Source organism: Lacerta agilis, chromosome 12 (genome assembly GCF_009819535.1).
Source record: "Lacerta agilis isolate rLacAgi1 chromosome 12, rLacAgi1.pri, whole genome shotgun sequence".
Classification (NCBI taxonomy): Eukaryota; Metazoa; Chordata; class Lepidosauria; order Squamata; family Lacertidae; genus Lacerta; species Lacerta agilis.
Genome location: NC_046323.1, coordinates 53025591 through 53037123, shown reverse-complemented (window position 1 = coordinate 53037123; position 11533 = coordinate 53025591). Strand labels below are relative to the sequence as shown.

At 46.6% G+C, this 11533-nt stretch overlaps 2 protein-coding genes across 2 annotated transcripts in view; one reads left to right on the top strand and one right to left on the bottom strand.

The window, feature by feature from the left end:
• The window catches only part of LOC117056152 (cytochrome P450 2C25-like), a 14852-nt gene extending 13454 nt beyond the window's left edge, over positions 1–1398 (bottom strand). The window contains 2 exon segments of the mRNA XM_033166321.1: positions 1176–1267; positions 1270–1398. Of these exon segments, the coding sequence (XP_033022212.1) occupies positions 1176–1267; positions 1270–1345 (168 nt within the window). The 5' untranslated portion in view covers positions 1346–1398.
• Positions 1399–4629: 3231 nt separating this feature from the next.
• On the top strand, positions 4630–8401 carry LOC117056157 (cathelicidin-related peptide Oh-Cath-like). The gene is made up of 4 exons (XM_033166329.1): positions 4630–4865; positions 6080–6187; positions 6940–7023; positions 8049–8401. The coding sequence occupies exons 1-4, from the start codon at positions 4680–4682 to the stop codon at positions 8163–8165; spliced, it is 495 nt and encodes a 164-aa protein (XP_033022220.1). The 5' UTR covers positions 4630–4679; the 3' UTR covers positions 8166–8401.
• Positions 8402–11533: the final 3132 nt, after the last annotated feature.

Genomic DNA, 11533 nt, shown 5'->3' with positions numbered 1-11533 from the left:
CGCATGTGCAATCCACGTATGCGCAAACCACGTTTTCTCGGGTTACCGTACAGCAAACCCGGAAACGAATTGAGTACGTAACCCGAGGTACCACTGTATTAGATATTAACAGGTAAGGGACCCCTGACCATTAGGTTCCAGTCGTGTCCGACTCTGGGGTTGCGGTCGCTCATCGCGCTTTATGGCTGAGGGAGCCGGTGTACAGCTTCCGGATCATGTGGCCAGCATGACTAAGCCGCTTCTGGAGAACCAGAGCAGCACACGGAAACGCCGTTTACCTTCCCGCCGGAGTGGTACCTATTTATCTACTTGTCCTTTGACGTGCTTTCGAACTGCTAGGTTGGCAGGAGCAGGGACCAGGCAACGGGAGCTCAACCCGTGGAAGGGATTCGAACCGCTGACCTTCTGAACAGCAAGCCCTAGACTCTGTGGTTTAACCCACAGCACCACCCGCGTCCCTTATTATTATATTATATTATATTATATTATATTATATTATATTATATTAATTATATATTTGTTGTTGTTCAGCTCGTTCAGTTCGTGTCCAACTCTTCGTGACCCCATGGACCAGAGCACGCCAGGCACGCCTATCCTTCACTGCCTCTCGCAGTTTGGCCAAACTCATGCCAGTCGCTTCGAGAACACTGTCCAACCATTTCATCCTCTGTCATCCCCTTCTCCTTGTGCCCTCCATCTTTCCCAACATCAGGGTCTTTTCTTCCAGGGAGTCTTCTCTTCTCATGAGGTGGCCAAAGTACTGGAGCCTCAACTTCAGGATCTGCCCTAATACTAGATATTAGTGAGTCCTAAAAAGACTCCATCAGAGCATTTACTACTTAACACTTCTATCAGCAGCAGCCTAACCGACCAACGGACCAAAATGACTGTCACATAGAGGCAGTTAGTCCTCTCTTAGAATAAAAAAAATTCCTTCCAGTAGCACCTTAGAGACCAACAAAGTTTGTTCTTGGTATGAGCGTTCGTGTGCATGCACACGAAAGCTCATACCAAGAACAAACTCAGTTGGTCTCTAAGGGCTACTGGAAGGAATTTTTTATTTATTTATTATTTTGTTTTGACTATGGCAGACCAACACGGCTACCTACCTGGAACTCTCTTTAGAATGTTGGATTTGACTGACATATCCCACAATCTGAAGCCCCAATCCTTACCTCTCGGAAGTTTCCAACCAGGTTTTGAACCTTTAGCTGCAGGAGGTTCCCGACGAATGGAAGGGGTGTTGGCCCGGGGGGCATGTTTTTCGCCTTAGGTCTTGTCCCCCATACAAGAGGAATAGCAGGCATATGACCAAGAAGATTGTCGTGCCCCCCAGCAGATCCATCGCTCCAGCAGGTAGCGGCTGGAGGCTCCTCTCTCCAGAGGTGGAAGGTCTACAGTCCAGAGATTCTCCGAGCATCACAATCAGAGCCAACAGGGCGGGGAGGCCAGTTTCCAGGCCCTGCCCGTTTGTCCAAAGGTTGCTTATATAATCCCTCGAAACGTGTCATGCTTTTTTCAGGACTGGTGCTCTACTTATACTGAAAGTTTGTTCCCTGGGGTTAACTAGGAAAGGCAGCGTCTCGACCCCCATCGTCCAGCCCAGACACTGAGGTCCAGCTCCGAGGGCCTTCTGGTAGTTCCCTCACTGCGAGAAGTGAGGTTACAGGGCACCAGGCAGAGGGCCTTCTCGGTGGTGGCCCCCTCCCTGTGAAACACCCTCCCATCAGATGTCAAGGAAATAAACAACTCTCTGACTTTTAGAAGACGTCTGAAGGCAGCCCAGTTTAGGGAAGTTTTTCATGTTTGATGTTTTATCGTGTTTTTAATATTCTGTTGGGAACCGCCCAGAGTGGCTGGGGAAACACAACCAGATGGGTGGGTTATAAATAAAAAATAAATCATCATCATCATCATCATCATCATCCTTGCCAGTATGCTCTCAGAGTGCAATGGCTCCCAGTTACAAGAAAGGAAATTCCATCTAGCTCAGTCGGTAGAGTATTAATCTCAGAGCCGTGGGTTCGAGCCCCACGTTGGGCGAGAGATTCCTGCATTGCAGGGGGTTGGACTAGATGACCCTCGTGGTCCCTTCCAACTCTACAATTCTATGATTCTATGATCTAAACATACGGGGAAAACTTTTTTAAAGTGAGAGCTGTTTGCCAGTGGAAAGATCTCCCTCGGGAGGTTGTGGACTCTCCTTCCTTGGAGGTTTCTAAGCAGAGGTTCGATGGCCATCCGTCAGGGATGCTTGAGCTGAGATTCCTGCATTGCAGGGGGTTGGGCTAGATGACCCTAGAGGTCCCTTCCAACTCTATGGTTCTGTGATCCTACCTTTTCCTGTCTCTGCATTGTTGAAAAATGACTCTGAATAGGAGCTGGAGTAAGCTCAGTCTGTAGAGCGTGAGACTCTTAATCTCAGGGTTGTGGTTATAAAATGAAAACTGTGAAATCGTTGCACTTGGGTTGAAATGACAAAGTCCAAGTAAAGAACATTAACGCTATCCAATTATCAGATATAGTTCCAGATCTACCACACTCGTCACAAGGGGTGAACTTTTTTAAAAAGTGCAAATAGATGTGGAAATGTGGAGAAAAGAACAGAGGTCACCAAGTCATCGCGCATCCATTAATTTCAGTTCCTCTTTTCTCTTCCAGTTTTGAGAGCAACCCAAACTGACAGATGGGTGATTTCACAGTGACGAATGTAATGCATGCTTCTTTACACAATATTTTGCTTTTTTTATAAAAAAAACAAACTACTATTAGTTGGGCTCCAATTAACATTCAGCTATTGGTCTGTTACCTAGTTTGATCTTCCTTGCAAAAATAATCTAAACGTATGCTGAAGGTAGTTTAGATGTTTTCTTTTCATTGCGATTTAAAAGATGTGACCAACGTAACAGTTTTGCAACCTCAAGAATATATCTGAAGCTTGGATAATTCCCCCCCCACCCAAAAAATGAATAGTAATAACATTAACATCCAGGGAATATACATAAAAACTAATGTTCATAGGCAAGTGTCAAACCGATGGCAATGTTTATAGGAAACTGTTCTAGCAAGTGACTTGTGACCAACCTAAGACTGGGCAACTCGTTGATAGTCACCCAAAGTTACATCATCATCATCATCACAAACGGTGATAATTACATAATTAACAATGGTCATTCACAAAAACGTGACATCTCCCTAGAATACCCCACTTATATAAAGTGGTGGTTTTTGGTTGTGGTTTTTTTTTGGAACTTTGCACTTCCAAAGTTCTGGCCAGACTGAGGCCAAGAACTGGTTACTAGTTGCTTTGAGTTGCCCTGAGCAAGAAATTTAACAATAAATAAATAAAGTCATTGATTTTTGTTGTTGTTGTTTAGTTGTGTCCGACTCTTCGTGATGTTACGGAAATTATGGGGGGGGTCACCTAAGCAAAGTCTCTTCCCGAGTAAACTCATTTGGGGTATGGAGTGATGCCCTTAAGGGGACCCATCTCTCTGCCATGATCCAGTAGGCGAGAGACCACACACAGGGAAATGCCTCAGCAGGTAATCTCTGGGTGCTTCAGGCTAATATCCCTCAGCTGGAATCCCATTGTTCTCTCCCAGATAAGTGCTCAAGGTATCCTTGCCAATACTTAACACCAATTCACATTGGCCCAGGGCTATCTCCCTGATATTGCTCTGTTTCCCCCATATGCTAATCTTGTCTTTCCTATATGTCAATCATGTATAACCCTTCCCTTTAGTGATGTAGTGATGATGTAGTAATGATGTTTCCAAACTGTATTCTGGGATATGATAGGAGTTTTTAAAAGTTCTTGTAATGCTGCTCTGGGTGTGCAGTTTGACTGTAACCTATTGCGCAATAAACCCTGTCTTGTCCTTGCTGCAGTGGCTGGACTTCTTTTATTTAACTCCGCAGAAACCAGTGGGCTTATCCCTAAGGGCCAGGTGGCTGGGCAGTTCCACACCTGGGATTTTTCTTTTACAGTGACCCCATGGACCACAGCACGCCAGGCACTCCTGTCTTCCACTGCCTCCCACAGTTTGATAATCAGGCCTCCACACAACATGACCAGTCCAACGAAGTTGATGTTGAAGAAACATTCCTTCCACACTGGTGATCTTTGCTTCTTCCAGTAACAAAACAATTAAGTGAGCTGAGGGAAGTCCAGGAGGGGGGGATGGGGGAAAGGGGGGGGAAATGTAATTGATTGCATTGCTGATAAATTGTATGGATATGAAACTTTCTTAATAAAAATTTCTTTTAAAAATAAATAAGGCCCACAGCTGTGTTCTGCAGAGCTAAAAGAAACAGTGGAGATCATTAGACAGGAAGGAACGCCTTGCTTCCCCTTTGAAGTTGCAGAAATCCCTCCTTCTTCCCCCAAATCTGGACTATTGCAATTTCCTTTTGAGCAGAGGAAAGAGAAAATTGGGAAATTCCTTCCAAAGATGCTCTGCTGGCTCGGTGACCCCTTGACTGACACGCATGTCTTGTGACATAGGACCAGGGGCGGGTATCAGTTGGGAAAGTCCCCTCGAGGGCTTTCCCCGGGAGTTATGAAACCCTCTCCCCGCCCAGGGAATCTCAGCATTTAAGTAGCATTTAAAAAGGACCTCCTTTGGGGACCAAATAAGTGAGCTGAGATCCGGCTGCAGCCTCTTCTTGAAGCCAAGATGACGAGCTGCCTTTGGAGAGTCTTGGTCATCCTTGGCTTTTCTGCAGCCGCTGTTGCTCTGGCCCCTCAGCGAGTGGCGCTGAGCTACGAGGAAGCCGTTTCCTTAACCGCTGAGCTCTACAGCCAAAAGGCAGAGGTGGATTTTGCCTTCCGGCTCCTGGAAGCTAAGCCACAGCCGGACTGGGTAAGTGAGCGGCCGGATTCGGTGTGTTGTGCAGAGTGTTGCCAGCCGAACAGAGCTTGACTTGGGACCTTACATGACTTGGCACCAACCAGTGCCGCCCTGCCTCGGTTTTCTTCTGTAAAATGGGCCCGTTAACTATACTCTGTTATATTATATTCTACACTGGATTGATGCGATGCTCATCAGTGCTCATGTATATGTCTGCGTGTCTGTGTATGGTTTTAATAGCATCAAACTAGGCTTTATTTCAGGGACTCAGGTGGCGCTGTGGGTTAAACCACAGAGTCTAGGGCTTGCCGATCAGAAGGTCGGCGGTTCGAATCCCTGCCACGGGGTGAGCTCCCGTTGCTCGGTCCCAGCTCCTGCCAACTTAGCAGTTCGAAAGCACGTCAGAGTGCAAGTAGATAAATAGGTACCACTCTGGCGGGAAGGTAGACGGCGTTTCCGTGCGCTGCTCTGGTTCGCCAGAAGCGGCTTAGTCATGCTGGCCACATGACTCAGAAGCTGTCTGCGGACAAATGCCAGCTCCCTCGGCCTATAGAGCGAGATGAGCGCCGCAACCCCAGAGTCGGACACGACTGGACCTAATGGTCAGGGGCCCCTTTACCTTTACCTTTTAGGCTTTATTTCACCTGGGTCAAAGACCCCAAAAAACCAACTAGCGACACACATACACCCTGGTAGGTAAGTCTCTGGCATCAAATTACACTAATTCTGTATAGCATACAACCTAAAGTTGTTCTATTTCATTTCGTAAAATTTATATGTGGAAAAACCTCAGTGCTGTTTATGGAAAGAATAAAACAGCAAGATGAATTCCTCAAAACGTTTAAAACAACGATTTATTTTCTTTTTCTTTTTGAAAAACCAGCCATAAACTAAAAACACACCAGCAGTTTAAATTATTTCTGGGCTGGGCTGTTGTGAGTCAAAATGGGCATGTCCTTTGCACTGAGCTGCTTCGATGCAAACAATTAATAATAATAAAAATAATAAAATAATAATACAGTTTGATCGGAAGCCACAGTGGTTCTGAAGCGGAGCTGTTCTGCTTGGCCCCAGCTCAGCTCCCAAATTAAAAAGAGCTTCAAAGAGCCATTGGGCAGAGCAGCCAGCTGCGATGTTAAGAAATTAATCCCCGCCAGGGACTGGAAAGATGGAACTGTTCCCAGAATTCACAGTTATCTCCCTGGGAATGTCCGGCTTCTTCTTAGGACCCCCGGAGCGAAGAGCCTCAGGATCTGGAATTCACCGTCAAAGAGACGACGTGCTCAGCTGCCCAGCTGCTGACTGCGGCCGACTGCGACTTCAAGGAAGACGGGGTAAGCGGCCCCACGTATTTCCCCTATAGCTGAGCCTTCCCCAATTGGACCACAACTTGCATCGACCCCAGAATCCCGCAACCACGTTGGCCGAGGCTGATGGAGATTGTGGTGCCAAACAGCTGGAGGGCACCAGGTTAGGATATAGGAATATCAGCCAACACAAGGTCATCGTTTTAATAATTCTTTCGTAGTTGTGTTGAAGAAGATTCCTGCGAAACAGTCAGATTATCCGGGATCACTGTCTACGTTGTTGTTGGTTTACTACTTCAGCACCATAGAACTCAAATACAAAGTATTACAGCCTGGCCTGCCGGATAGCATCCATTATATTCTTTCGTTCAAAGGCTCACATTGCTTCTACAGAGGGGTGGCAGGCCGCACGCCGGGCGTATTTGCGCTGGTGGATTTTCACGATGACGATTACGCCAATCGGGAAATCTGCCCACCAGGGGTGCGAGCGCAACCACGCTGATCCACCCGGGGGCGGGATTTTGTCACACACCCCCAGGCAAAACATCTGGGGTGAACCGCATCCCCGCACCTCCATTGCAATGCCCCAGGTCCAACCCCCTGCAATGCAGTTGCCAAAGATTTCCTTTCCGGATTGTCCTTAGTTCTCAGCTGCAGTTAGGCTTACAAGGGACAGGCGGATGGGGACTCAAAGCAAGCTAAACAGCCATTTTGTGGTCCTATTATTATTATTATTATTATTAATAATAATAATATTTGAATTAATTGAATTTTCGCAGGTGGTGAAGGAGTGTTCCGGGACATTCTCCAACCAGCAGCAGGCTCCTGTCGATCTCAGTTGTGACCCCGTGGGTCAGAAGAAGGCAAGTTTACCTCAGGAGTGAAGCTGGGGAAGGGGAGACATCACTCTGGGAATAGAACACTTTTCTTCTTCCGGTTGATTTTCTCTCCTAAGTGCCCATAGGTGCAAAACCGGAAATTTAGCGAGCGCATGGATGAAAAACCTTGTTGTTGTTTAGTCGTTTAGTCGTGTCTGACTCTTCGCCACCCCATGGACCAGAGCACGCCAGGCACTCCTGTCTTCCACTGCCTCCCGCAGTTTGGCCAAACTCATGCCAGTCGCTTCGAGAACACTGTCCAACCATCTCATCCTCTGTCGTCCCCTTCTCCTTGTGCCCTCCATCTTCCCCAACATCAGGGTCTTTTCTAGGAGTCTTCTCTTCTCATGAGGTGGCCAAAGTCTTGGAGCCTAAGCTTCAGGATCTGTCCTTCCAGTGAGCACTCAGGGCTGATTTCCTTCAGAATGGATAAGTTTGATCTTCTTGCAGTCCATGGGACTCTCAAGAGTCTCCTCCAGCACCATGATTCAAAAGCATCCATTCTTCGGCAATCAGCCCTCTTGATGGTCCAGCTCTCACTTCCATACATTACTATTGGGAAAACCATAGCTTTAACTATACGGACCTTTGTCGGCAAGGTGATGTCTCTGCTTTTTAAGATGCTGTCTAGGTTTGTCATTGCTTTCCTCCCATGAAGCAGACGTCTTCTAATTTCGTGACTGCTGTCACCATCTGCAATGATCATGGAACCCAAGAAAGTAAAATCTCTCACTGCCTCCATTTCTTCCCCTTCTATTTGCCAGGAGGTGATGGGACCAGTGGCCACGCTCTTAGTTTTTTTGATGTTGAGCTTCACACCATATTTTGCGCTCTCCTCTTTCACCCTCATTAAAAGGTTCTTTGATTCCTCCTCACTTTCTGCCATCAAGGTTGTGTCATCAGCATATCTGAGGTTGCTGATATTTCACTTTACTAAAGTAAAATAAAATACTAAAGTGAAGTTAAGTAAAGGTACCACTTTATTAAATCTGCTTCTCTTCTCCCTGTAGCGGATTCGTGCCAGGAGGGGTGCGGTTCGTGATTTCATAAAGAAAGCCAAGAAGAAGTTCAGGCCTGGAAGTTTCACTGTGATTGGCCACGTGGGAGGTTGGCGGTATCGTGGATGAGTTGGGTGAGAAGATGGGGACATTGCCGCCCAAGGGAGAAGACGCCATCGTTGCTGCTGGTGTTTTAACAGAGCCTGACAAAGACTTTCCCACTTTAGGACCGACGCAAGGCAGGATCCGGCCGCTTGCCTGCAAAGCAGTTTCTTCTTCTAAATGCTGGACAGGCCTTTCAGATCCTGCCTTCAATTTCCCACCTGCTTGTAATATGTTCAGAATAAATTATTGCACTGTTTGAATCCTGCTGTTCCTCCTCGCTACTCATTTTCACCAGAGCAGGCCTGTCTTTTGCAAAAAAATAATAATATATATCATAGAATCGTAGAGTTGGAAGGGACCCCCAAAGCCATCTAGTCCAGCCTCCTTGGAATGGAGGAATCACAGCTAAAGCATCCATGGCAGATGGCCATCCAACCTCTGCTTAAAAATAGGGTTGCAATACGTCCAGAACGTCACAGACACAGCCCGTATTCAGCCCTTGTAAGCTGAAATGTCGGGGGAAACTCACAACCTCCTGAGGAACTCCGTTCCACTATTGAACTGCTGTTACTGTCAGAACGTTCTTCGTGGCGTTGAGTCGGAATCTCCTTCCTTGTAATTTGAAGCCATTGGTTCGAGTCCTACCCTCCGGAGCAGGAGAAAACAAGCTTGTTCCCTCTTCCAGTGTGGTGTAGTGGTTAAGAGCGGTAGACTCATAATCTGGTGAACCGGGTTCGCGTCTCCACTCCTCCACATGCAGCTGCTGGGTGACCTTGGGCTAGTCACACTTCTCTGAAGTCTCTCAGCCCCACTCACCTCACAGAGTGTTTGTTGTGGGGGGAGGAAGGGAAAGGAGAATGTGAGCCGCTTTGAGACTCCTTCGGGTAGTGATAAAGCGGGATATCAAATCCAAACTCCTCTTCTTCTTCTTCTTCTTCTTCTTCTTCTTCTTCTTCTTCTTCTTCTTCTTCTTCCATGTGACATCCCTTAAGATATTTGAAGATGGCTCTCATATCTCCTCTCAGTTTCCTCTTATCCAGGCTAAACATAGTCAACTCCTTCAACCGTTCCTCATCAGGCTCGGTTTCCAGACCCTTGATCATCTTGGTCTCCCTCTCTGCACACTTTCCACCTTGTCAATATCCTTCTTAAATTGTGGTGCCCAGAACTCGACACAGTATTCCAGGCGTGTCCAAATTTAGTTGGAGTGGCAACCCAACATTTTATTGTCAGGTGGATTTTTCTTGCCATAAGTCTTTGGGTGCCGTTGACCGTGTGCATTTTAACCACAGACCTGCTGATTTTATAACCAGTGCGCCTGAGGTATCCAGGCCAAATTTACTCTGTCTCCCTAGTCAGGTGGAATTTGTCCAAGTATTTATAGTAGTTACAAAGCTGTTCACAGCAAGAACACCAACCATCTGGTTGTAGGATATTGCCTCGTAAGCTCTAAAAATATAGTCACCTAAGGAATGTCAGATATAACAAAACTGAATATTTTCAATTGTGCTGATGATAAAGTCCATTGTGGCAAGTATCTGTGGGATGGCTGAGTTTGCATTTTGCCATTGAGCAGGTCAGTGAAATACTGGATGGTTGCCAGACCCAGTCTTGGATCATTATTGACACATAAAAAGGTAAAGGGACCCCTGACCATTAGGTCCAGTTGTGTCCGACTCTGGGGTTGCGGCGCTCATCTCGCTTTACTGGCCGAGGGAGCCGGCGTACAGCTTCCGGGTCATGTGGCCAGCATGACTAAGCCGCTTCTGTGAACCAGAGCAGCGCATGGAAACGCCGTTCACCTTCCCTCCAGAGCGGTACCTATTTATCTACTTGCACTTTTGACGTGCTTTCGAACCGCTAGGTGGGCCGGAGCAGGGACCAAGCAACGGGAGCTCACCCCGTCGCGGGGATTCGAACCGCCGACCTTCTGATCAGCAAGCCCCAGGCTCTGTGGTTTAACCCACAGCGCCACACACATAGGGCAATGGTATTATTTCTTATTTCAGCTAAGCAAAGCACATAACCCTTGGCTTAACTGTTAACTAATCCTGGCAATGGGTTTGGTGATGGTTTGCCACAAGGTAGTTGCAAAAGGTGTTTCATTATTACTATTCATTTTTATTGAAACAAAATAAAATAAAAAAATCCTTCCAGTAGCACCTTAGAGACCAACTAAGTTTGTTCTTGGCATGAGCTTTCGTGTGCATGCACACTTCTTCAGATACACACGCACACATGCATGCACACGAAAGCTCATACCAAGAATAAACTTAGTTGGTCTCTAAGGTGCTACTGGAAGGATTTTTTAAATTTTTTATTTTGTTTTGACTATGGCAGACCAACACGGCTACCTACCTGTAACTGCATTTTTATTGAAGGTTTCCATGAGTGACTATTGCAGATAACCTGCAAACTGAGTTGTAATAGACACTCAAAGCAATTTATGAGCAATTTGTGGCAAAACATCACAGGAATTGCCACCAGAGACCACATTAAAATGTAAAATTTGAGCCTTTCCGATGCTCTGTTGCAGGTGTTGACGCAGTGTTACAAGACACCAATGAAACCCAAAGTTGTAAAAAATATTTATTGCACTAAGATGAAAAACAGCCACTGTTTCAGGCTCGCTTAGGAAGGCCACGATCCACGAGATTCAAGTTGGGGAGACCCTGGTCTATGATATCAAAGTGACTGTCAAACATAGCTGTCAAGTTTCAGACTTGAAAATAAGGGATCAGCACCCTCACCTGTCCTGGGGACAGTCTACGATTCTCAGGGACAGTCCACACCACAGTAACCCCCCCCCCCCAGGCTACAAATTAATTTACACCAGGAAAGAGCTCCCAGGAAAGAGAAATCAGGGCAGAGAAAAGAAAGCACTTATTCACGCAGCATACGGTTAACCTCTGGAACTCCCTGCCACAGGGAGCAGTGATGGGCACCAACTTGGATGGCTTTAGAAAAGGATTGGGCCAATTCATGCAGGAGGAGAGGACCACTGATGGCTTCTGGCCAGGTTGGCTCTGCTCTGCCTCCAGTTAGGGGCAGCAATGCTTAATCTGAGCACCTGTTGCCGAGAAACATTCGTCTATTTTATCTTCTTTATATATCTGTCTGTCTGTCTGTTTGTTATTAGGTATTTATATTCCACCTTTTTCTCCAAGGAGCTCCCTGGTCCTAGTCCTCATTTAATCCCCACAACAGTCCTGTGAGGTAGGCAGGCAGGCAGGGCTGAGAAATGCAGGGACCCAAGGAGTCCAACTCTCCTTCCTGGAAATAAGGGAAATTTAAGGGATATCAACAATAAGGGATGGCAGCGGGAAACGGCTTGGAATAAGGGAGTTTCCCACAAAAAAGGGAGACTTGACAGCTATGCTGTCAAACCCTCT

Excerpts from the sequence above, each read along its gene's own strand:
- LOC117056157 (XM_033166329.1), top strand. The coding sequence starts at position 4,680 with ATGACGAGCTGCCTTTGGAGAGTCTTGGTCATCCTTGGCTTTTCTGCA. Across the intron at positions 6,188-6,939 it reads GCGACTTCAAGGAAGACGGG|GTGGTGAAGGAGTGTTCCGG; the intron begins GTAAGCGGCCCC and ends GAATTTTCGCAG. Across the intron at positions 7,024-8,048 it reads ACCCCGTGGGTCAGAAGAAG|CGGATTCGTGCCAGGAGGGG; the intron begins GCAAGTTTACCT and ends TTCTCCCTGTAG.